At 39.4% G+C, this 27,622-nt stretch overlaps 1 protein-coding gene across 3 annotated transcripts in view; it reads right to left on the bottom strand.

The window, feature by feature from the left end:
- Window positions 1-27,622, bottom strand: part of LOC134539148 (rho guanine nucleotide exchange factor 11-like) — a 517,952-nt gene that overhangs the window by 391,342 nt on the left and 98,988 nt on the right. For 2 of the 3 annotated variants that reach the window (XM_063380904.1, XM_063380905.1), the window contains exons 4-8: window positions 6,675-6,926; window positions 3,399-3,486; window positions 2,532-2,749; window positions 395-514; window positions 89-202 (exon numbers count right to left, since the gene is read on the bottom strand). In XM_063380904.1, coding sequence (XP_063236974.1) covers window positions 89-202; window positions 395-514; window positions 2,532-2,749; window positions 3,399-3,486; window positions 6,675-6,926 — 792 coding nt within the window. The remainder of the gene's footprint in view (window positions 1-88; window positions 203-394; window positions 515-2,531; window positions 2,750-3,398; window positions 3,487-6,674; window positions 6,927-27,622) is intronic. The other variant, XM_063380906.1, reaches the window with a different exon arrangement.

Raw genomic sequence — 27,622 nt, 5'->3', positions numbered from 1 at the left:
AATAAAATAAAGCATAAAAATGAAAATAATAATTGAGAAACAGTGGCACACAGTAGCTCCAAAGCGCTAGCACGGAGTTGCATCTTACCAAACTGGAGGGATCACTATTCGACAAGACGTAGTTGAGGAAGACAGCGAGGTGAGCATTGTGTTCCCACAGCTTGTTCAGACTTTTGAAAGGACCGTGATCTTCTAGCTGACTCTACAACACAAACATCATTACATTACACACATTAATGACATGGGTAGCAGTTTGGTTGGCCAGAAAAAGCTTCGTCACTGGTCTTTCAAAAGATACGTCCTCATCTTTTCAATGTTTCAAAACACCCCTCTCCCCCCTCCCACAAAAAAAAACCACATAAATTACTCGTGTTCAGATAACCATGAAACTCACCACTTCTTGGTCAGACATTTCATCATCTTCCATGGACATGATGGGCTGCTGATGGACCAGTGTACCGTGATTGGTCTTTGAGACAGAGGTTTCAGGCGACGGAACATCCGCGGCAGGCAGCTGAAACATTATGGCGATGCCAATGCAAGGTGGACAACAGAACATTAGAAGAAAAAAATAATTCTCTTGACATTTCAGATCCAGGAGACCAACAGCTCTGTCACCAGTTTCTCTTAGTACCTGCAATGCAATATGCTTTATCAAATAAAACAAATTTAGTGATGGGGGCCAATTCCAATTTTCTCTAATTTGGATCACAAATAAAACAGCATATTAACTATGGTGTTAAAACATTAAACCTATTAAATGTTGACTTCAGAAACTATCTTCTCAAATAACCACTAACACTAATAATTATATTTTAATAATTACATATCAACAACTTAAGGGATGGCAATCGGTTTGGTACGAAGAACACAAAACTTCAGAGTTGACAGTGTTTAACTTTTTAATTTATTACATTTCCTCCAAAATTATTTTTTAGCAATGCCATCGTAATCCAAGGTTTGATGATTCCGCTAGCTCATCTCTAGTCAAATAGTACAATGGACTCCCATTTGGCATATCCTGTAATCATGCAGCAGGCAAGCCACACATATTTGGATTTTATCGTGTGGGTTCCGGTACAGCAACACTGTGCAATGTGATATCACAGAATTTTTTAAGGTTAAAACTCATGTGTATATCTTCTTTCCATGGAGCAGCTTATAATATCTTTTTTCCTTAGTATCATTGTAATGTTGATATGAATTTTGCTTTGGTATATTCGTTAAACAGGTTATTCACACAATACTGTAATAAAATTTCCCTGACTATTCCCAAACCAAAATTTCAAATTTCTCTGATAATGTTTTTGAAAAATATATTTGTTTTTCAATTTCTTGAATGAAACAAAGAAAACTGAGCCTCCACCATCCCCATACATAGCCTAGTTATCTCTCCATTTTCTTTATTTCAAACATAATCTTGCATATGCCATTTTATAGTGTGTACGAATATGCACTGTGGAAAAAAATTGCTTGCTAGCTAACCAGTGCAAAAACATTTATCCCTCCAATCACAATCACTGTGAAATTTATATTTATGTTGAATTTGATTTATACTTGCATAATGGCAGCATATTTTGGACTATGTCAGCTGGCTAGCACTTAAGTAATGTATAAATACATAAAAATAAACAAGTAAATAGTTCAGCAAGACAATGGTTTCGAACATGCCAGATTAAAAACCTTAACAATACCAGCATTATGTTTGAACTATCAAAAATTATAGTCGATTAGGAAATGGATAGAAACACAACAAATCAAACGAAAAAAAAAAATTGAGAAGGAATATGCCGTGTGTAAATGGCTAAGGAAATTTCATAAAATCAAAAATATCTATTAAAAATTAAGAAAACACCTGAAATTGGTTTGGCCAGAAAAGGCTTCATCACTGGTCCTTCGAAAGCTAGTCCTCATCGCTCAGGATTAGGGCACTGGATGACGGAGAGGGGGAGGGATGATTTTGAGTGCCCAACCCCTTGTTCCTGGGCAAGCATTAGTGAATAGACGCTACCATGCTGCATTTTTTGCTATACTCTGGAAATGAGTGTAGCCATATACTTGCTGCAATTAAGTCAAGGGTAAAAACATCACAAGTTGTCAATCCAAGAAAAAGAGGTTATGGCATTACATCAAATACCATGAGCATGCCGCCACGAGTTGGAAAATTATTGGAATAATGTAACTGCATTCTTTTCCAGAAAATTGTCCCTTTTCCCCCCATTATCAACAGAGAATCACACAATTTAAGATAGGGTGATAAACGGTGCACTATCAATTTTTTTACTGCAGATTGGTAGTACTGTTTAACAACAATTGGTTCAACCCAACTTTCAAAAAATGTTAAGTGGGCCATTACGCTGTAAAGGAAGACCCTATAGATGCATTATTTAGTTTTGTTTGCATAAAAAAAATATCATAAAATTCAATTGTTTGAGTCTGTGAAATTATAACTCATTATAAAATTATTCCCAAAAATACTTTTCCAGAAAAATAACATCTCCAGTAATAATACTCAGTTTTGTTACGCTCACCTCTTCGTATGGCTGGCCCTCCGACACATGAAGCGTGTCCATCTCCTCTGCGGGGTTGGTACTACTGCCGCCGTAAGGCGGGGGTGGAGTGCCCGGAGGAGTGACGCGTGGGGAGTCCACATCCCAACTCGACCGGGATATGCTCTTGCCTCTGCTCGGACTGACGCCACTCCCCGACAAATCCGACATTGACTCGGACGCCAGAAGTCGTTTCGTAACTGCAAACACAGTCGCGTTTTAAAATCTTTTCCTCTCCCGCAAACTTTCAGCATTAACGTACAAAGTGACAACAAAACACTTCAATGTAAACAGGGATTACTGTGTCAAGACACTTATCTCCTAGCGAGATTATGATTTAGAGCTTGGGGGAACCTAATTTTTATTGATTTACAAATGATAAACCTCAAAATTAAAGAGTTTTACTACAAAGACTAAACATATTATTCAAAACTGTATACTACACAATTTCATGCTTTCAATACCTACATGCTACGACTGACACAACACTTATGTTCCTAAAAATTATGAAGCCAACACTTATTTAATTGATAAAGTCTTTCATAGACAATTACCAATAGTTATAATATGAATTCCTACAAAAAAGTGAAACCTTAGAAGCAAAATAATTTAAGATACTAAGTAGTAAAGTTATGCAGAAAAGCTATTAGATACTAGTGGGAGCCAAACACCATGGATACAGACTTGGTGGTCATAAAACTCATCACGGCAGGGCTTGGAATCGATACACTTAAATCACACATGTGCCACACCTTGTACAATTATTGCCAATTACGATCCTGAACACTGAATAGAGAAATTTTGACTCACTTTCACACACACAGTCTAGACACATTCCAAAATCCTTACCTTCAGCTACGGATAAGTTGTGAATGTTGTCAGGGCTCGATTTGGTTCGATGGTGCGTGTGCAATGGCGACACATGTGGACTTACCGACTGCAAATCATACAAAAAAAATATACCAATTTACATCACTAACGAATTAGCAGAATTTACAAACATTTTAATATCAAATTATGTTCACCAATACACACCCTCCCTAACACGTACATATCTGCTACAAATAGACACATGATCTTAGGGTTTAAGTTTTAGGCCAATTTCATTTTTGAAAAAAGAGATTTCTGTGTTTTTGTTTTAATTATTTATGAATTCTGTTTATTAATGAAGGTAGAATATTATTCAACAAATATGACACTTAAATGTTTCACGATACTTATTTCACAAAAACAGTGTAATTTGATAATTTAATAGATAATTTTTCATTTACAGGTTTAACTACTCAGAATAAAAATAAATCATTAAGTATTTGTGCATTTGAAAAATGTTTCAATGTGTTAATATAAATATTAGTTACCATAACAGTTGCAAGATAATAAAAAAAAAAATTTCCATCTTATTTATAACCTAAATACTTATAAGACAGTAATTTAAGAAAGAGTGAAAAGTAAAAAAAAAAAATTATTCCCTGTACATTTTGATTTTATGTGTATCCTATTATTTTGTTCAGTGAAAAAAAAAAGACAAAAAAGAAAGTTAAATCCCTATGGAATAAAAATGTTTTTGCTAGTTTTTCTACCATAAAAACAACACACAGAAATCATAAATACTAAATAAACTTTTATTTTAACATGGCTCTAATTTTAACTTATACACACAATAGCCCTGATATTGTGACTAATATTTAGATGTGTTACTGTCCAGATGATTTGATGATCAGTTATTATACCAACACAACCCCAAAACCATAATATTATGCAATTAAAGTTATCCTGTTATTTTAGTGAAACAAGAGATTAAGTGCAGTAGGTAATAGGTTAAAAAGCATTTTTTTAAATAATACAAATATTTCAGTGAGGAGTTTAGGGCTTTCGTCTCACACACTGGGTTGATTAATTCATTTTCTTGTCACTACTATTTTGGAATTGGTATGTATGCCTTTTATTGCCATTCCCGTGATTTTATAATCTCAGACCATCAGCATGAGAACGACAGGCTAAAGGTTGATAAACTGGCCTCGTGTAACCAGCACCTAGTGATAAGTGTGTCCGTGTTCCAGTCGCTCAACTGCTCTTATTGTGCAGTAAGAAACAGAGCTGTGATGTCATCCAGATGAAACTGGTATAAATACAGGATGTCTACCCAAAGAGAACACAGTTGCACTAATTTTATTCTTTTCAAGTTTTAGGTGCTACCTGGAACCAGAGTAAGTGGGGGTGTGCCTACTTACCACCAGGGGTGATTCCGCCCCTGGTTATAGTAACAAGACCTAGATATGATTAAAAGTGGACCACAAGTCCAAGCTCCGAACCCCCGCATGGTAGAATCTTTTCTACTCTGTCAAACTCTTCATCCAGACCATCCTCTGTCTCTTTTATTTTCCTACACGTAACTCATGCAAACTTACAACCCCGCATGACAGCGTCCAGGGTTTCCCCTGCGTCTATGCAGCTTTTACCTGGGCCCACCTTATCTAGTAGTTATAGTCTAGAATTAAGAGTGAGGGGAGTTAGCCATGGCGCCAATCGCTGCCACGGCTGGCCAATCCCCTCCTAGCACCCGATGCATGCGACCCTTCCCTGCATGGCTAATCCCAAACCAGGACCCCTCCCGAATACACTTAGTTTTAGTTAGAGTACGAAAGCGAACAGACTTGTAAATCGAGACTCCGAGGAAACACTTATAGTTCAGCGTTCTGCGTCCTATAAGTCATCAGGTCGTCACTGCCTGGTGTTGAAGTTATCGTGAAAGGGTTGCCCAAGCAAGCAGTAGGTACTGCTGGGCCCCGGCCGAGCAAGAAAAGTCCCGGACGAACGAGCAAGTTAGGAAGTGGAGACACCTACTAGGGAGTAAAGGGAGAATGGTCGGTTTCCCGGGCGTCATCACCGACCGGGAAGGGTTGTGGGTCGAGGAACCAGTAACCTGTCAAGAGGCTGGAGTCACACTCTCTGGCCGTGCAAGGAGTGCCCGTGGAGCGAGTTAAGAGCTCTTGGGGGTCCCTGCCGGGCGCTTCAGGAGTCATCGTGAGAAGTGGAGAGTGGAATCTTACCAACCACCTTCCTTGCCGGAGCTAGCTGTCTATCCAGGTGTTTCCAAGCCTGGGTGGACTTCCGGAGCGAGCTGCCAATGAGGGAGTCCCCAGTCTGGGGGGGTGAGTTCCCAGAACCATGTGAACGAGATCACTGCTCGAGGACTGCAGTGAGTTTGGCCCCCGTACCAGCGATTTTACGAGGTGAAACACGAGTACTCAGTTCTCTGCACCCACACAGTCTCTGTGTGGATGATTCCTACTACATCTCAAATTTAAACTAAAGACATCAACATAATTTTAAGCCGTAAGACTTGCCCATCATTTGGGACTGCTGGTCGAACTTATGGACTCATAAACGTGCAGTTAGTCTGAGTAAACGTTGTACTTTTAGTCAGAGGCTTTGTAGTTAATTTTTATCCAGGGGTCAATCTCAGTCTGCGAGTTTACATAACTCTTGTAGCAAAATACTTCCTAAACTTCTAGTTTCATGTATGATCAAGAGTGTCGCTAGTATAATTTCCAATTGTTTCCTATAAAATTCACCCTGGCTGCAGTGCGTCCTACATCGTTCATGGCAGGACAGTACAAGGGTGATTTAGTTTAGTATTACTGATGTTTAATAAATATGTATACAGAGAGGCTTGGTGTGTTGAAAAACACCATCTGTTGATATCTCGTCCCAGTTGATCATAACACATATTTATCAACGGGTTTTCCTGTAAATTTATTCCACTAGATCTCTTGCATTTTTTTGTTGGGTGTAAATTATCTCACTAGCTTTTACTATACGTTATTCTTAAGCTATAACAGATCACACAAGTGACCATGATTAAGAACACTTGTGTGAATTTTTTACTGCTGTAAGATAACCTTACAAAATATCTGTTGAGAAAATTTGATATGAAATATTGAGCAATATTGTGATAAATTAGCAACAACGACAAGGAAATGAAGTAATCAGCTTGGTGTGCGAGACAAACTTTGACAACGGGGACCAGATTCCGCACAATTCTATCCAGGAAGACTATTCTAGGTAACACAAGACGTAATATTTTAGTGAATGGAACAGCGGTAGTTACGGAAAGTTACTTACGTAATTGTTAGTTGGTGACAAATGCAGGTTATGAGCATTGTCTACGATGTGAGACTCACCACCGTCAGTGCAAAGTAAGTGGGGGTAGAACTGGCGGGGCGGGATCGGGGGCGGGGGGTCCGGGCAGGGGAAGTGCAGGGCGAGGAGGGGGCGGTTACGGATCGGCAGGGGGGGAGGGACGTCCAGCTCCCGCTCCAACTGTCGGATCAGGGTTCCGGAGGGGGAGGGGCTCTTGGAATTGGGATACGAGTACTGCAAGAGAAACAAAAAGAAGCCACAGAGTTAGCTGGACAGCACAAATACTCGTGCACAAAACAGTACAAACACAACGAAAAAAACTTACAGTAGAGTCTTGATCAACCAAGCTTTGATTCACTTTAAGACTGTTCAAACATTTGCTTGAGGGCATTAAAAATAATTCAACCATTGTCAAAAGCCTTAAAAAACACTTAAAAACATTGTTTACGCATTGAGCGAATCGGGAATGACATTAACACATCTACACCAACGAAACACAGGAGAAACATCTCCCCCAAAAATTGTACCACTGGACCAACTGAAAACCAAGTTGGTTTCCTTATCACAACATTGTAATCTGAGATTTGGCACAATCGAGGTTGCCGCGGTCTACATTAACTCGGATAATCGAAACTCTACTGTCAATCAGCGCTCTTTAATACGGCATTCTTCGGTTCCACACATTATGTAATTTGGGCATGGATTGAACCACTAGCGATTAGTTTTTTCCTAGTGGATTCCAAGTGCTGCCAAGTTACAAGCACATTCGTTCATCGGTAATCACATTAATGTATAAAAAATGTGAAAAAAAAAGTTATTAACACCAGATATTAGAATCCAAAATAATTACCACTCACTACTATACAGTGAGAAATCTAACCCGTCCATAAAAAAATGTTAAAAATTTTCACAGGTTTGCAAAGCACTAAAAATTTAAAAAGCTGAAATAAGGTTTTGAATTTATTTATCAAAAGTTTATTTACAAAGGTTTACTGTCTTGTTACATGGGCTAAATCAGATAAACTTATTGTATGGAACACTGATTACACAAGATATTTCAGAAATGCCATTACGTTTCTCTGTGTATGTAAAAAATTAATAAAACTCAATTATTCTGTAACTGGATGTATTATCAGTAATAATTAAGAGAAATCTGCAATACTTAGCAGCTCTGAGAGACCTGTTTCCTAGCAGGTAACATATCATGTTTGCATAATACAGTATGTCCATAATAGAATTTTCCAGTTATAAAATATAAAAGTATCAACTGCAAACATTGAACATTGTTCATCGAAGTCCAAATTAATAGTAACTTGAACAGTTTTAGACATGTGCATGCGCGAATACTGTTTTTATGTTTTCTCATTTGCAGCACAAAGAATGGCTCTTTCCCCAATTAGTAGTGTGTGAACCTGTAAATTTTATTTTGAAACAAGATGGAGCCCTTCCCCATTGGAATTTCTTTGTACGAGAGTGGTTGAACATCCAAGACACTGACCGATGGATTGGTCGTAATGGCTGAGACGACAGAGATCTTTTTGGCTGGCCTCCATGTTCACCTGACATAACACCATGCAATTTTTTTTCCCCTTAGGGGCTTTATGAAAAATTGTGTCTACGTTCCACTGCTACCTAATAATTTGCCACAGTTGAGACACAGAATTGAAGAGGCTATTGCTTCCATTACTCGGGACTTGTCTAACAAAATGTGGGAAGAAATGGACTTTAGGTTGGATGTTTTCCGTATAAAAAAAAGGGTGCAAATACTGAACACATTTGTAAGAAATATTAGGTTAGTTTACCTTCAATTTGGCGTATGATTTGTTGCACAAGGTAGCATTTAAACTGTTATAATATAACATTGAAAATGGGACATTCTTTTATGGACACCCTGAATTACAGCTGTGTGTATCACAGTGAACAGTCATGAAATAGTTTATTACAACTTGTTTTAAAAAAAAATTGTACTGTAATTAATTTTTCTTTGGTATTTATGTCAAATACACATACCTGCCAATGTTCCAAACTCCGCATTGGTAAAATGTTTGGAAACTGTTAAAATGTAAGTAAAATCGTGTCGATTCTCAAGTGAAAAATCTTTTCCCGTTAACAATTTCCCGACCTTATTACCTGTCAGTGTAACTAATCGGTAAAATGTTTGAAAATTGTTAAAATGTAAGTAAAATCGTGTCGATTCTCAAGTGAAAAATCTTTTCCCGTTAACAATTTCCCGACCTTATTACCTATCAGTGTAACTAAATGTGACAAGGAATATGTTTAGTTGTCATACAACTTGAGTAAATCATAAGTCTACCTTGAAAATAGTTTCTTTGCCGATATTATAAAAATGCTTAAGATTGGAAAAAAATTTACAGAAATCATACAACGGAACTTTACAATAATACATCAATTTTATACATAAAGCAAGTATGAAGATATTTAAGTTCAATAATTTGGAAAAATTGCTGAACCAGCATGGCCCCTGGTCTCGAAGGAGCTGAATTAAAGAGCTTTCGCTATACAAGGTTTGCATAGAATAATACATCATACTTAAACATCAGCTTCCAAAACTCCTTACGATAATTTCTGGTAGCATTAAGCTCATAAATTTAGCACACCTTAAATCAAGGTAGTTTAAACTACATATGGATTCAAATATCAATGATACATAAAGATTCTGGAATAAATAGAGTTTTGGATTGTTAAAAAATATACGTACAATGTATTATTCCTGTGAAAATATACACCACATACCCACAAGTAACCAGTATTTATTATTAAAATGTAAATTAATTAACATAGATTGGCTACTATTCATTAATTGTTAGCTTTATAAAATAGACTGAATTTAGTAAAAATGTTAAACAAAATAAATACTGATTAAACACTGCAAAAGCAATACTGAAGGAAAGCCAGACAGCCATAAACCAAAAACAAAAAAATTTTTCCAAAATTATATAGGGTTGCCAAACAATAACACCACAATCAAGCAATTCGTTCACACTAACAAAAACAACAAAAATTAAGAAGAAAAAAAACTATGCTGAAATTTTTTTTTGAAGTTTAGGTAAGTGGTTTGATTTTAACAAGCTGAGTAGATGCATTAATTCATTACAAATATTGCTGTACAAAAACTTTGATAATTCAATTTTCCTAAAATTGTTTCCCTGTGTGTCTCTAGTGTCTCTGAAATTTGTCTAAACTAGTTGTAGAAAACAAAAAAAAATTATTGTTATAATAAAAATAAAACCCAGATAATTATATATACAAATTTTCACTGAAAAGCCTATTTTGAAAGGTTAAAAATTGTCCAGAAGAATATGTCTAAATTTCGTTAAACTATTTATGTAAATGCACAAAAGTTAAATTTGAATTCTTTTTTTTTTAAATTTTTGACTTCCAAGTACTATAAGCTATACAAGTGGTAATTCTCTTTGTTTACTAGCTCTATTTAAACATTTCTTTCTTAGATAACAAAGCTATTATTTTACTAATAAACCTTCACTTCTGTCTTTTGTTGTTTATATTCTTTCTCAAGTTTGAACAAAATTTTCTGTATCTACTGTAAAAGCATGGTCAATGAGTTTTACTTGAAATAATGTGTTCTTTAGGGATTGAAAAGTGATTAAGAAATTCAACTAATTAATCAGCGAAACAGGACAAACCGTTACACCACAATGCCCTGATATAATAAATAGGTAACAAACAAATTTTATTTAGTTTTTATAAGGGACAAATTGGTATGATGGTCTTATTTTTACCTCATTAGATTTGAAGTAACTTTTTCAAATGCCTAGAATATGTGGCAGACAGCGTAGGAATAAGTGCTTCATTGCTTTTTGCAGACTACCGCACAGGAATAAAAATTACAGTTTACAGCATCAAGAAAGATAAATGGTTGTACAGTAACACCTCATAATTCCTACCAGAAGCAATACAAATTTAATGGCTGGATTTCTGTGAGACATTGAGAATAATAACTATCATAAGTCATGTTGCAAAATACACATTGGACAATTTTGCATTACTGAAGGGAACAAACACCCAAAAATCCAATTCACAAAATGCAAATAAAAACTTAAGCTTGTTGGCAGGAAAAATAAAGAACTGAAAAACAAGACTGAAAATGAAACATATATTACAAAAATTTAATTTTTATAAATAAGCGTGGTGAATATTAATACAAATATATTACAATAAAAATTGAAACAAAAACAAACACTTATAAAAACATAAACAAAACTAATATAGAAGCTTTCCGGTACACAAAAAACATTAAAACAAATTATATTACGATAGAGCACATCACAAATTATATCAAATATGAAGGAAGGAAAGGTCTAAAAGAGGGGAAGGAAAATTTTCAGAATTATGTACAACTAATGGAAAGCCAGCAAACAACTTTCTTTAATTAAAAGTCAATTTTTATTTCAACCACATAAACAATAATTTTCTGAATTGAATGATATCCTACTGAAAAATAAGTACTAAGGGCTGAGCAATCACACTTAGAAAGGACATGCCATCATCAAAGTTGAAAATAGATTTTAAATGAGACTTTTCAAAACAATTTTCTTTAAAGTTTCTTCATCCATTTAACATAGCCCATACTGTCCTAATGAATATTAAATATTATAAACAACTATTCAATTTGAATTACTAAATGTGAGCATAACATGAAAAATTTATACTTATACATTAAGGAACTAATTATCTCCCAATATGATTGAATAGTAGGATCGTGCAATATTTTATGCCCATAATATCGGTAATAACATTTTAGCAAGTCATTTTACGATTTTTCAAATAAAATTGTTCGCAGGTGCATTCTAAACACACTCACGTAGTATGTACTTTTAAAATGCTATAATTTACAAATATAGGAAGTTATGCTTTATATTGTCTGTCAATTAAAATCAGTGAATCCTTTACTGACTACACAAAAAAAAAATCTGGTTAGCTGCTCTGGAAGATTCTGGAAAATAAATTAAACAATATTGCAATTCTTATAGCTGGTAAGATTTCTGATCATGTGTTCTCACAAAAAAAAAGTTAGAGAAATATTTTTTAGTGGTTCCACATTCATACATGAAAAATAAAACTGAAATTATAGATACTGATTTATAAAAATTTGCTACATCAAATATTCTTGAACAGTAAATGTTGCTAGAACTAATATGACTACATTTTAAAATTAAGTTTGAACACAAACAGTAGGAGCAAAAAGTAGGAACCCATTTTACTTCAATATGATTTATGTACATTGTAACTAATAAATAACATAAGCTTTGTGAGCGGAATGATCTGTAATTCACCAATTTTAGTTTAAGGTTAGGTTAAACTTGTCTTGATACAATTATCACAATATTTGCTTCCACATCTTTCTTTCTGATTACTAGCACTTCTGTTTATTTTTTTGTAAAATGCAGTTTTTCTTTCTTTGAAATATTATTCAAAGATGACTGTCTTTTCAGGAAAAAAAAAATTTTAATGTAATTCTTCCGTTAAAAAATATTACTTGATACAGACTTAGAGCTCAGTATTTTATTAGAACCCAATCTTAAATCACGTTCAAGTGCACACAACCACAGAGAATAAAATTCGCGGTGGGACCAGTCCGGTTTTCTGCGTCACCATAAAATTTCCACAATGATAAAAAAAAATGGAAAAAAATGGAAACGGATCAATGAAGTTTATTTGCCAACGCAAGATTGCAGTACAAAATGTGCGGACATTTAACGTTTGAATACCAAGGATAGTTACAGCTACAATATCACGGTCCAGAAATGTTAATTTCATAAAAAAAAATCATTAAGTGACGAGAACATAATATGGACGGGATTTACACATATGTTAAAACAACGAAGTGATGATGGATATCTAGTCATATACAGATATTCTTGTACACGTAACAATTTTTAACGTATTTTAAAAGCAAACCAAGCTAATACCACGGCTCAATTCTATTGGCCACACCGAGTAATGTAAACGCAATAACCGGGAGTCGCCCAGCTTATCCGTACACCTCCGTATCCGCGCATGTGTCATTGTAGAACAGTCCTTACAGAGTTCCCGCTGTGAGGTGCTGTTTACATGGTTACCAGTACCACCCAGTTTTTTTCCCTGTTTACGAAAAGCATTTGAGAATGTTATGAAGGCGGATGAGCAATTCTGTATCCGTATTTCGTTTTTAAATTGTATTTTTAGGAGAGTGAAAAAGCGCTAAGCCCTGTGTTTTCAAAATAATTTTTAGACATGAAACAATTTGTAAATTTTCTTAAAAAGAACTAAAGGACCTTGTAATACACACTTATCTTCATTTCTCCGCCAAATAATGTTATGGTTACCAATCAAATTCAATAGTTGTCTTATGCACCATGTGAAGACTACGAGCCACTTCAGAGGCGACATCGTGCTAGAAGCACCAGTGAAAATCGCACTTATCATGCCACCTCACTAACACACATACACCCCTGGACTAGGCGGGCCGCTTTTTAGGGAACCACCTCAACCACTATTGTAACGCAAACAACGCACTTTCTCCCATCCTCACACAATGATAACAGTACAGAGTTCTCTGTTACGTGCACACATCAAGAGTCTGGCAGCACTACTGGAAAATCCTCAATAACCAGTGTTTTCCAATCCAATGGTCAAGTGCTCCCCCCCCCCCCCTTCCCGCGAAAAACCAGTTGTCTGTTACATTAATATTGCCGACAAAAATGATTGTTTCTGAAACCAATCAAATATTTTAATATAATTAATGAATTTCTTGTAGAATCATAAAATCTGGTTGTTGGATGTTATGTGTAGTGTGAGTAGATTAAATACAAAATTTAGTAATTTCAAGACTTTTTTTTCTCTGCTATTCTGAAATCCTAGAGTACTCCCTTCCGAGGTGAACCTCTGGATCCGCCACTGAGTCTACAAGACTTTAATAAAATGTCGCAACAATGATGTGCAGTTACCTACTGTGACTGCTCCTTAATGATGGCGACTGCAATGACGGAAACGTCGGGTGAATTATTGGCCAAGGACGCATGCTACAACCCAGGAGCAAAGCTACTTTTTCACAGGAAATGTTCAAACCCCCCATTCTCTTTCCACTTACTCTTAAATAAACCTCCCGTCTTGGCGTGTCGACGGCAGCTGAACGGGTCGTCTTCGTCGTGTCGTCGTCGTGTCGTCGTCGTGTCGTCGTCGGAGGCGCACCGGATAACCCGACGGCTACTCATTCGCGGCTACCGGCGCGAGCACCGCCTAGCTACAGCAGACCGACAGTCTCCCCGCGAGAGAAAAACTCACAGAATGACTGGTGAGGAGTTTGGGGAAGGAAGAGAGAGAGAGAGAGAGAGAGAGAGAGAGAGAGAGAGAGAGAGAGAGAGAGAGAGAGAGAGAGTAGAAAGAAGCAAGAGTCGAAGGTTGTCGGCCGCTATCATTCCCTCCCGGACAGAAGGCAGAGTCGACTTTGAACGAACAATTCACCTCCTCCCTCCCCCCCTCATCCACTACGACACTACTCCCACACCCACACGCCAACCAAAGTGACTGCTGAGCACATCGGGTGGGGCCCAAAAAACAAAGCCATTCACGCTTATCTGAACGCTTCCCAGATGAACCATTAATAATTAATCAATATCATACAGCAAGAGGATCTCCCACCACCCCCTGCCATTACTATTTTTTTTCCCAACCTTACCCGTCACCCCTTGTTTATCATGCCCCATAAATTTTCTTAACAGATATTTACTTAATATTGTCTAACAGCTGTAAAAAAAATAGTCACCCAATTCTCCTTGCGCGACCTTCCACATCTCGAAAAAAAAAAAAAACTAGGTGAATACCTGGAGAGAAAATTTTTTTGACACAAATAAATTGTACGTGAGCTATATCGGTAAAGGCACAGGGAAATCCCTCGATAGCAATGAGACATAAAAAAAAGAAGATAAAAAATCTTATTTTGCAAATTGAATAATGGAATAATCTTATAAAATTTGTGTATTGTCATCGGTCCTCGATAAATCTACAAAGTTTGAACGAAATCTGGCCGTTTAAAGTGGGTCAAAATCGCACCAAAGGAGTCGGTTACAAACATACAAACAAACAGATGAAGCTAATATAAAGCGTGTAAAAATCAAACGGCGCGAGATGCAAAGGTGCGCCCCGTTGTTCCCAAGACCGGGCAGGGCGCCGCGCTCTGCGTGAAGCGACGCGACGGCGCGTGTCTGCGCGGGGAATCCTACGTTTCACAGGCGAGAGAGCCAAACGCCCGATCGTGCATCTTCGGGTTTTTTTTTCTTGTTCATTGTAAATAAATATGGCGGTGTTGATAAAAGGATACTAATGGTCAATCAGGTTAGGTTAGCTACATTATAAATACTTTAAAACATTGTGGACGGTTGTTTTGGTTGGGATAGCTACATAAAAGAAACGGGAAAAAAAGCATGAACTTCGGGGAACTTCGGGTTTTGGCTCTCTCGTCTGTGAAAAGAAGGCTTCCCGTCTGCGCGTGGCCCCGGCCCGGCGGGAGACGGCGGGAGACGGCGGGGGTCGCGCCGCGCATGCGCACTGCGCCGCCGTGCCTCGGCCCGACGACAATGACACCTCCGACTGTCGCCGCGCGATTCCGCTTCCAATACTCACGTTGCGTTTAACTTGGAGCGGTGCCCTTTTTTTTCTTTTTTTCCTTCCGAATTTGTGCTCCTGAAACGTATCTTTTACGGATCCATCGTTTTTTTTTTTTTTACTCTCCCCCCCCCCCCCCACCACTTTCCTGGTCACGTCCCCACCAGTGACGGACGGATACACGGTCGCACGAATCACGGGAGTGTGATTTCGCTTGTACATCGCTGTGTTTATATGTTTGCCGCGTTGTCCAGGTTTGTTGTCTGCCCGAGTTTAATCCTGTCTCGTCGTTCTGAGCCCACTGCTCGTCTCTTGTCGAAGTTATACTTCTAATACGACTTCCAACAAGGTTGCATTACACGTTTAACGCTATCATGGAGAATTATTTGCATGCAATTAAAAACTATTTTTTAATGATGCCAAAGAAGTATAACTTCTCACGCGCGTACCTAAGTACACGCACCCATTTTTTATATTATTTCTTCCATGACTACGTAAGTTCCTTATAACGGAATTCTTGTGCTGTCTGATACTTTAAAGATGTTGAACATTTTTTGTCCGTGCTGTCGTCGTCGTGTTGTCCGTAATACTTGTTTCAGTTTCATCGTTGCGTTCCGTTTGTCCGACATCAGCTGATCCAGTCTTGTTTTCTGTGAATTTTTTTTATCTTCATAATTTTTTTATTTATTTATTTTGATTTTAGGAATTTTTTTTCCATGACTGACAAACAGAGCAAAACTGGTGTATGTACGAAAAAAAAAACTGTATTAAATCAAAATTCCCCATTGAATGAAATCATTTAACGAACGAAATTAATTTTTTTATCTTTCAAAATATTTAATATTCAATTGGATGAAAAACGATCAGCTGAAACTCGAGGGAGGAGATGGTGTAGCGCACGCGAGGAAACGGAACGCAGGTGTGTGTGTGGAGGCCCGGGTCCTGAAAGGGAGAAGGGGGGGGGGGGGGGGGCCGGTAGAGCGAGGATGTATGTCTCACGGGTGCGAAAAACCATCTGGCGAGAAGAGAGGCGGCGGTCATCCGTAGGGGAGAGGGGATGGAGAGGATAGAAGAGGGGGAGGGGATGGGAGGCTGAGGGAAGGGAGCAGGTCGTAGATAAGGCCGACCACAAGCATCCGCTACGATCGGGAAGCAGCTTTCTACGGGTAGACCGCGCGCCGGGCAGCACAAAAGACTTCCTGATCTCCGGGAGGAGACGATACAGATCTGGCAGTGAACCACCGTGTGCCTGCGCGGGCGGGGGGGTCTCTCTCTCTCTCTCTCTCTCTCTCTCTCTCTCTCTCTCTCTCTCTCTCTCTCTCTCTCTCTCTACGGGGTCCACCCCACCCCGCCGTATCGCGAAGGGAAAGTACACTCTCCACTCCCTCGCCGCAAGAGCGACGAGATAAGAACGCCCCCCGCACCGACGACGACGACGGGCCAGCGAAACAAACAACAACAACCCCCGTTGTTCGACGTCCGTTGGGAATTATTGCCAGGACGACAGGCATGCTGTGAAGTCACTCCCTTCGCGCCATCACGGATATTTGTCTACGAAGAACCAACCAGGGGAAAAAAACCCAAGAGTTCTTCGTAATCTCGATCGTAAACTGGATCTCAGTCGAAACTACACCCGATTCCGACTTTTCGAGTCGAGTGTCCCGTTGTAAACAGGGTAAACACACGAATGGAAGGAAAAATTTAAAGTTTTTGATGTTTGGTTCGACGAGATTCTGAATGTTTCGTTAATCCAGGATTATTATTGTTGATTCATGTTCGAAACACGTTATCTGGTACCATAAATTTTCCGAAGATAAACCGTAAATTTACAAAGATCTCTGGATGGTTTGTAACAAGGGTTCTTCATAAATTTAAGATGAAAATTTGTACCAGTGTGGTAGAATCTATGTTGTTCAAAATAAGTTATTTTTATTTAAAATGTAATTTAAAACCATTTCCACAATGCAAATACCACACCCCCAGCTTATGTTTTGGACGTATAAACTGTAGGGCGTAATAATTAGCTGAAGAAAAAAAACTTCTTCACACAATAACCACGAACCATACAGACGTGACCACCTGGTGCTTTTTAAAATTTCAAAATTGAGAAGAAAAATCTTAAAGTTTGAGAGAGCCCAACCAAAAATAAACTTTGATAATGTGAGATTATTAAAAAACACATTTAAGGTTATCTCATCTGTCCAAAAATACTTCATGGAGATATTTGGAAGCTATTTTACGTCCAATATTTCCCCTCCAACTCTATTTTCAAGTATATTGGAGACAAATTTGGGACGGTGTGACAGGGCCTTAATTGAAACTCGCTCGTCTGAAGGTCACAAAGCTACCGAAGGGTGGCCGGAAACTCTACCCGAGGACCTATCTCCCTCCCCTCCCCGGCCACAGTGCTTAGCGGACGGTACTAACATCACTCTCATTACTTTTGGAACGCACCTTGCATTACGAACACTAGCGTGACCTTCGACGGCTCCAAAATAGCTTTTGTGACCTACCAACAAATGCAAGAGTCATAGGAATAAACCTACAGAAAATTCACTTAATTGATAGCTACCAAAAAAAATTGGCTGTCTGTAAAGTCGGTTTACGGACGATAGTTTAACGTGACGTCATAACAAAACATTGATGAAATGATTGCATACTTTTATGAATAAAATTGAATCATTTTTATTTTAATAATAAAAGAATAAATACTTGAAATTATACTAGTAATCAGATTTTTAAAATGCAAGAATGATTAACCTTTATTGCCGAAATTGTTGTTGTAATAAGCAATGAAAACAACATTAACTTTTCACTTCACTTTATAAACAGTCGAGTGGAAGAGAGATAGATGCGGCGCAAGCGTACAATGAGCTTAACGGGACACAGCGTAACGGAACAATGTGTGTAACGGGACACTTTTTCGTGCGTGCAGCCGGCGTTCATCGATATATTAGAAGTTGTCACGTCAAAATGAAATAACCATCTCTGCGTGAGAGATTGAGCCGTAAGGCCCCCGCCTACCTGGACACGCATATGGCGCGCAGAGCTTCAGGAGAAACCACGACATTTGAAAACTACTCAAGATATCCGAGTGGGGTCTGTTTACGGAAAGTATTTAGGAATTCGCTGAAGGCCGATAAGTAATTTGGTTACCGGATTAAGTTACAAAACTTTACTTTTAGAAGAGTTAAAATGGCTAAATGGCGTGTTTTCAGGGTCATTTGTGGACATAAAAACAACCGTTACAGAATCTTGAAAGTAGTTGAAGGAATTGCACTACACCTTTTAACTTCATTTCTTATCCATATAATGTTACGGCCACCGCTCAGATTTCACAGTTATCCTGTGACGACGACAAGGCAGCCGCGCCAGTTCAGAGCCTTGCGCTTAGAGGCGATACCGCGTTAGAAGCACCCGCGAGCGTCGCACTTATCATCCAGTCTCACTAACCCAGATACACCAGCTGGTCTCAAGCGGACCAACTGCGGTTATACGTTATAGATATATATAAAGATATTTTTTAATTCTCCTTCCTAACATGTGGGTTCGAGACACGCCGGCGACCCAGATCTCGGAAGGCGGGCGAGAGTCGGGCACCGCGGGAACAATCGCCCGCGCGCGGGCGTGCGTCACGGCCCGGTGCCCACGCGGGCCAATGAGGAGACAGGGGGAGGGTGGGAGCACCCGGATGCAATCCCCCTCCGTCAGCCGCAAGGGGCAGGTGGTGACGACGGCTAGAAAGTTCCCTTCCGAGGCTGTCTTGGCGACGAGCAGCCCCGTTGGAACTTTCTTCGGCGAAGTTCCGACGCAGCGGGGGAGCAGGCACGAAATCTTTCAAATCAAAGAACTCGCGATCCGACCGCCAAATGCTCGCATCGTGGGTCGGGTTAAAAAAAAAAAAGGCCTTTGTTGCGGGCGCCACTTACCGCGGGAACACCCCACTCGTCAGACCGGCGTGCGAATCTCGAGTCGACGGAAGATACCGGAGAAAGTGCACGTGTCAAAAACGCGGGGGGCGGCCGTCTGTAAACCCTCGGGTGGAATCTGAACCGTGACACTTTTTCAACTCGAGCCGGCCACCTTTGGCCTTTAAGGGGGTGTGCCTCCAATTTCAGGTCATGATTTTATAATTATATTAATTACTGATCAACTTTTAGATTTTTTTTTCAATTGTTTAACTTTCACGGAATGAAAAATATATATACAGAGCATACGTTTTGCATAATTAGCTGCCAAAGTTACATTTTTAACGTTTTTGAGTTGCACAATCAAAGAGAATTTAATTTATTGCATAACTGAAACTTTTTAGGTTTAAATGGAATTAAACTGGCTACTTCATGATATGGTTTGTATATATCTCACAAAAACTCATTTAATGTTTCTTGGCTGTCAAAATCGTAACAAATTTGAGAATTTTGAAATGCCAGGCAAAATTAATTAATATTTTCTGAAAGAAATTCAAACCTTTCCTATATAATCTGTTTATATTATAAAATGACTACATTTCCAAACATGATAACGAAGAAAATTTAATCTCGTTAAGTCAAAAATTTCATAACATTTATTTCCATATCTACTACGTCAACTTAATTGTATTTTCTTGCAAGTGAAGTATAGATTATAAAGTATCAAACATCCATTCCCAAAGTAAATAATTTTAGAATTACATATTTTATTACAACACGTTTGCATTTCAGAAAAAAACAGTTTTTATTTATAATACATAAGAAAAATATTAATTCGTTATGTTGCCGCTGTGACGTCATACCTACCCTCAAGTCTCATAGTAGAAGAAATAGGAAAACTCGAACTTATCTGAGCGTCTGTAGCGACTTATCGATTACCTATTAGAATACTCTTTACTAACTTGCTCTCGATATTTTCTGTCGTTAGAAACCATATCGATGGATCTCGAGCCGAAGAGATGACTCGATGGTTGTAACAATATACTTATAATAAGCTCCATGAGCAGTTTAAACTCTGTACCCGTTTAGTTACCATCTTGGTAATAAAATGGCGTCGCTTGAGAACTTATGATTAGGGGCATGCAGATTTCGCGAAAAGATTTCGAGACTGGATGAAAGTTAAAACACTCTAGCACCGTCTGTGTTTCGTGATTGGGTGAGTTTCTCCCAGGTACATATCGATTGTAACGACACCAATCACAGTAATTCAGTGCGGAATTAAACGCGTCCTGAGTGGCTCGGTCAAATAAGGCCGCCAATCACGAGGAAGAAACCACACGTGCGGGTGTACCCTGTTGCAGTTTAATAAGTGTACGGATCTTTTCGCGAAAAATTCCTGCCCCTACTTATGATTAGAGACCCGGAAATTTCGCAGATTCGTCTGGCTTCAGAGTAGAATTTAAGGTAGTAGGTGTGTTCAACCCATGTTTGCTTTCCCACTGGTTGATTTCTTAGCGAGAGCATGTTTATCCTCGTTAATTGGCACTACCCATTTGGCTTACTTCTCTCCTAGCTGGGCGTCGTTGGCTCACGGTCGTAGAGGGGGCCGTGTCCAAAGTAACTGCGGGCCAATCATGAACACAGTGCGAGAGTGTGAAGGTTTGCAATCTAACTTGCGACTAAATGAATGCGCGAAATTTCCGTGTCTCTACTTATGATTAGAGACCGGAAAAATTCGCGGGTTCAATGACCTCCAGGATAGACTCCACAATCCTTTGCGCACTCGGGCAAATGCCACATGTACATTGGCTGCTGACTTGTGAGTCGTCTCGACTGGGTGGCCTGTGATTCGACACTTCTATGAGTGATGGTCTCTAATTGGCCCTTATTCCTCTAGATTAAATAGTGAACCAATGGCAGAAGCAGCATTAAGGTATAATTATTTGAATTTTAGCATAACATGAACTGAATTCGCGAATTTTTCAGGTGTCTACTTATGATCTGCTGTGAAGAGGCAGGCGAGAGGGCGATAGCTGCGGGTACAAACACGTAGCGCGGCGTTGTTCGCAACCTGCTGGAGCACGCCCCGCCGACGCGGGAGCGTGGTTACATCCTGATTGGTCGGTTCAGATAGCGCGGCTCCGCACCGGCGCCAGGCAAGACCAGCCGAGCGGATCGCACTCCAGATGCCCGTGTGTGTGTGTGTGGGGGGGGGGGGAGCCTTCTTTTCACAGACGAGAGAGCCAAACGCCCGATCGTGCATCTTCGGTTTTTTTTTTGTTCATTGTAAATAAATATGGCGGTGTTGATAAAAGGAAAGACCATAAACAAGGCAACGGTATGTATTTGTACGCCGCCATATTTTTCGTTTGCCGTGCGTCCGCGAATGTTTTATTTTGGACAACTCATGATAACTAATGGTCAATTAGGTTAGGTTAGCTACATTATAAATAGTTTAAAACATTGTGGACGGTTGATTTGGTTGGGATAGCTACATGAAAGATACTGTGAAATCATGTAAACAGTTTCCTAGCGCTGGATAGCTACATATTAAAAAGTTATTTGCTAAGCAACCAGAAAATGATTTTACAGTATTTTTAATGTAGCTACACTTACCTAATATAACCAACCATCCACAATGTTTTAAAGTATTTATAATGTAGCCAACCTATCCTAATGGACCGCAAAATTCAATGCCACACCGGTTTATACAATGAGATAGAACGGCGTATGACGTATGAGTAAGCTACATCCCAAATAAATACACCTGTTGTGGTACGGGAAAAAAAAAGCTAGCATGAACTTCGGGGAACTTCGGGTGTGGCTCTCTCGTCTGTGAAAGGAAGGCTTCCCGTGTGTGTGTGTGTGTGTGTGTGTGTGTGTGAGTGTTTGTGGGGCGGGATCATAAGCTCCCCGTCGTGCGTGGGGCAACTCAACTGTGAAACCTGAGCGGTGATCGTAACATTGTACGCAGGGCCCGGTGCAAGTTGAATTGGCGCCCTAGGCGAAAAACCTTAATGCCCCCCCCCCCCCCCCGGGCCGGTCTCCCCAAAAAAAAAATTTTCCTTGCCTCAAAATACATCACGTAAGCCTAAGATTTTGTCAACAATCAAATGTAAGCAGGCTTCTGTTTTTTATATTTTTTTACTTATTACAAATCATAAACAGGTCACCGTGGACTTTAAATAATTACTTATATCAATATAAACATTCCAAACTGTTACAAAATTCCATTTTCATCTAGTTTCAATAATCGTTAAACATATTATATCAGCTGTTATGTGTCGTGCTGCGCCGCCCCCCAGCTACTTGGCGCCCTAGGCGGTTGCCTAGTTCGCCTGTATGGACGCGCTGGCCCTGATTGTACGGCATGGAAATGAACGTAAAGGTGAAATGCAAGTCCCTTAATGATTTGACAACAGAGAGTGCAATTTGCTCTGCACTGTAATCTAAGCGCGAGACGGACTATATTGTTTGTTATAGCTCGCCCCTGATAGGTAGGCAGATACTGGACACGTTCGCTGGGCGAGACATATTTCACTTGTTACCTTAGAAGAAAGAAATGTATACATATAAGACTATGCTCGTGATGAAATACAAAACTGTATTTCCAAACTTTTATATCGAATTTTTTTATCAAAATAAAAAAATTTAAGTTCGTTAATTTTTTTAATCATGTTATAAGGTTATTTTATACTTTTTATACTCTTATCTATAACAGTACTAATACAAGATATATTGCATCGGAAATAGAGAGTAACTGCCCATTAAATTGCACACTGCAATCTAAGACTGAGACACGCTATAGTTTAAACCAACGTAAGTTTTTCTTTTTTGAGGTAAGCTTTTCATCGGGCGCGTCTAGTCTGAAACGAAATGAGCGTGCATAATGCAACGGAAATTGAACAGGTTAAAAACCAATGCATGGGCCAAGTGTTTTTATTTTCAAACAAATGAAAATTAGTTTATGTAACAAACCAATTAAAAAAAATTGCTCATATTTAGTTTAAAACGTTTTTATTAACTGTTTCGTGACTGACTGTTTCTCTGTTCGGTACAAATTTTGCAATCGATTTTAATCTTTTACAGATGAGTTGAAACGTTGAATATAGCTCAGAACTGAAAGACAATGCAATATTAACTCGCGTTCTTTTCAGTTTGTTCGTCTGTTCGTTACATTTTTTATTTCTATTTTGTTTAGCAAAGCCCCCGGAATCGTGGCAACAGACTACGCGCAGAACAGTATAGTGTTGCAGGATGCATAACGCAGTACTCGCAGGCGTAGCCTATATCATGAATACAGGGCTAGGAGAAATGTCCGCCACACGGTCATATAGCAAGGTCCGGCAACTTCCTATCCTTCTCCTTGGCGAGACCCGTCTACTTAGCAAAGTTCACGGCGACTAGCAAACTAACGGCGCTGATAACAGATTAGTTTAGAACTTCGTACATAGATGGCATCGTTTGGTGCGTTCATCATGACTTGTCTCCTTACTCTATTGTAAGAGCCCCTCAATTTTAGTTTTAAAACTTAGAAGTATTTTTATAGGTATTTGAAATTCACAATCACATTTTTTTATTACAATATGTATGCGGTTAGTAATAAAATAAGATACCTAAATGAACTAAAACGTAGGTTTTAAAAAAATTGGAAATTTCACACATGCAAGACTAAAAAGGCATAAAATAATGATTAAATAAAAAATATTTTTAAAACGGACTAAAAGGTATAAAATAATTTTTCCTAGCCCCGTAAATATGTATAACCTTATAAGATTCATAACAACATACAGATTGTCCTAAAATTTTGTCATTTGTGATTTTTACCACCTATGAATTAACGTGCAAGTTATAAAACGAAAAACGTGGGGCAGGTGCATTGATGCACGAGTAGTTCACTAACAATTTTATTGCACTGCAAATTATAAGAACTCGTGTATGTTTTCTCAAAGACAGCTACTTTCTACACTCCTTACTACTATCGATCACATGCACCCCATGTTTTTTTTTTTTCGTTTTAAAACCTACAAGTTACTTCATAGATGTTAAAAAATCAACAAACGCAAAAGTTTATGGACAATCTTTACGGGGTTATGGATCTGTATGGGGTTTTAATTCTTTACGGGGCTAGGAAAAAATATTTCATACTGTTTAGTCAGTTTTAAAAACCTTTTTTTAAATATTATTTTTATTAATTAATTAATACTTGTATAATGGCTACAACCTATAGTACCTATTTTTGAAGTGAAACTTCTTTGGACGCGATAAGAGTAAAATTTCAAGGCCGAATTTTAATTACAACGTTTTTGCGAAACATTGTTGTGAAACGTTTCTGAAGCGAAAAGGACAGAGAATGGGTACTTGGCCAAAGCTATATGCCCCTTTACGATATACTTAAAGAGTCGAAGTTTGAATTTCCAAAGAAGTTTCACTTCTATAATTTGTACTGAGTTACACGCATTCATTTATTTTTATTATTTTTTAGTGCTGAAAACAGCGAACACAGTTTCTTCAATTTGATTTTCTTCGGGTTTAGTTATGACTAGGGGGCCTTCTAAATCCCCTTTTTCTCTCTGCCATCCAGCGCCCCACTCCTGAGAATTGCTCTTTTGTTCACACTATGAAGAGACATCGCGTCTAATGATCCCACCGCTTGTAAAGAATACGCGCGCAGTTTAAACATCTGCCAGACACGGCCCCGGGTCGATAACGGGACTGATAGCGATGCTCGTCTCGCGGCCCGGCTTGTGTGTCGGCCTGACAACATGGTTTACAACTCGCCGGCTTTGTAGAATGTTAGCTCAACGTCTCTCAAATCGGGCTCCCGCCGCGCCGGTCCAGAAATCAAAACAGCGTCAACACATCCGTCACTCCGGAAAGGGCGCGTGTGTTCTCCCGAACTATTTTCGCTCTTCCGCCTCGAGTCCAATCCACACGTCGGCGATGTGCCAGTCAGAAAAAAAATTGGTTGTCTGTAAAGTCGGTTTACGGACGATAGTTTAATGTGACAACGTCATAAACAAAACATTGATGAAATGATTGCATACTTTTATGAATAAAATTGAATAATGTTTATTGAATTATCGCTATAGTGTACGGATACAAAGAAGGAGTGAAATGAAATCTACAATTTAATTAATAAATTTACTTTTATTTGCACTCATTAATTCAAATATGTTTATTACTTTAACGAAGAGATTATTTAATCTCTAACTTTTATACATGTTTGCTATTTAACTTCTTCCAATCTGTGTTATTCTGTCAAGGATAGGACAATGATAGGAAAAGTAGGAAACGAATTGGAGTGTTTCAAGTTTAATGTGCCTCGAAAAAGTCAAATCGATGGCTGTTCCAATCTAGTGGAAGAGAGATAGATGCGGAGCAAGCGTACAACGAGCGTAACGGGACACAACGTAACGGGACAATGTGCGTTACGGGACACTTTTTCGTGCGTGCAGCCGGCGTTCATCGATTTATTAGACGTCACGTCAAAAATACAAGGACCTTCCCATTGGACGTGTCAGGGGCGTTTAGTGAGGCTGAATGATACGTGAGACGCCCGCTGGTGCTTCCAGCGCGGTGTGGCCTTTAAACGCAAGCTACGCAGTCTTCTGGTCGTTTAAGGGACCTCTATGAGATTTGAGTGGTAACCATTACATAATAAGGCGGAGAAATGAAGAGAATGGTGTGATGCAAGGCCCTTGAGTGGTTTCGAGAATCTGTAACGGGTGCTTCATGCCTAAAAATTACTCTGAAAACGTGCGTGATAGCCATTTTAACTCTTCTACAAATACAGTTTAAAAACTTAATCCGAAATCAAAAGCACTTTTCGGCCCTCAGCGAACTCTTAAACGCTTTTCGTAAGCAGACCCCACTCGGATAGCTCGAGTAGTTTTTGGAATCGCGTTGTTTTTCCCTGAAGTTCTGCGCGCCGTGTGTGTGCCCGGGCAGACGGGGGCCAAAGAAGCCGCAAGAAGGAGCTAGAAGGGACGGCGAAGGAAGACGAAGGAAGACGAAGGAAGACGAAGGAAGGCGAAGGAAGGCGAAGGAAGACGAAGGAAGACGAAGGAAGACGAACAGACGCGTGCAGCGGGCCGGTGGATGGCGATAGCGCCGGCGCGTGCGGGGCGCGGGCAAACAATGGTATCGCGGTATCGCACCGGCGGCGCCGCGGGAAGCCAGCGTTTCCGCGTGTTCCCGTCGCGCCGTGCGGCAACCGACACTCTCCCCGTGACGTCACCCGGTCCTGCGGCCCCGGCGGCCATTTCTCAGTCCCCCCCAAGGACGGTGATTCCGAGACGTTACAAGCACAACCGTAACCTAACTCGCGGGCCGTATTCCAGAACGAGTCCGAACCGAATCCCAGTTAAGGAAACAAATCGGAAACCGTCTTTAGTAAACGGTGCCCTGCGCGAAGCTATAAAACTGGTACAACGCATTTCGGCGGACGTTTCGCAACCATCGATACGACTGTTACGGCAGTTTTCTCAAATTCTTTTGAAGTTATTCTTCTAATGCGAATTCCAACAAAGGTTGCGTTAAACGTTTAACGCTCCTGGGGAGGGGGAATAGAAAGAGACAGAGCGAGAGTGAATGCGTGTTTCATAGACACATAAATAGTGTGTGTGTCATTTCTCTATGTCCACGAGGTCTCGCCGCGTCAATTTTCTCCTTGGGGCGAACCCGTCCGCTTAATTAAATAAACAGCTTTTATCGTTGAATGATTTCATGATTTATTTTAGTTTGATTTGATACGATATGATTTCACTAAAAATAGATTTCTACCCCTTCCTATTTTCATTTCCACATTACGAAGTTTCACTTTTTCCGCACGGAGGGACTCCACGCACTATTTTTGCATGCAATTAAAAACTTTTTTTAATGATGCCAAAGAAGTATAACTTCTCACGCGCGTACCTAAGTACACGCACCCATTTTTTTTTAAGTTGCGAATACAGGAGGTGACCAACTCCGTTGGAAGAAAACTGGACTGGTAATAATCGGTAGGGTCGAACGTCGTCACAGCTTAGGCTCATGTTGGCTAGGCGAGAAGAATCGACTGATCGATACGGAACCCCGGCACGGCTGATTAGTTTCAGGAGCGCCTCATTGAATCGACGTCCCAGTGACATAAGTGTACGCGACTGCCGATAACCTGGCACCTGTGTGTTGTTCACGGCGATTATGGTACGTAACATTCAAAATCATGGTAAACTAACCAAAATAATGGTATACTGAACAAAATAAAACTCTGAACAAAATAACAGTACACTGACCGAAATAATGGTACACTGACCGAAATAATGGTACACTGACCGAAATAATGGTACACTGACCGAAATAATGGTACACTGACCGAAATAATGGTACACTGACCGAAATAATGGTACACTGAAC

Source organism: Bacillus rossius, chromosome 14, assembly GCF_032445375.1.
Source record: "Bacillus rossius redtenbacheri isolate Brsri chromosome 14, Brsri_v3, whole genome shotgun sequence".
In the NCBI taxonomy this organism is placed as follows: domain Eukaryota; kingdom Metazoa; phylum Arthropoda; class Insecta; order Phasmatodea; family Bacillidae; genus Bacillus; species Bacillus rossius.
The sequence above is the reverse complement of the archived record's forward strand: the minus strand, read 5'-3'. Positions and strand labels throughout refer to the sequence as shown.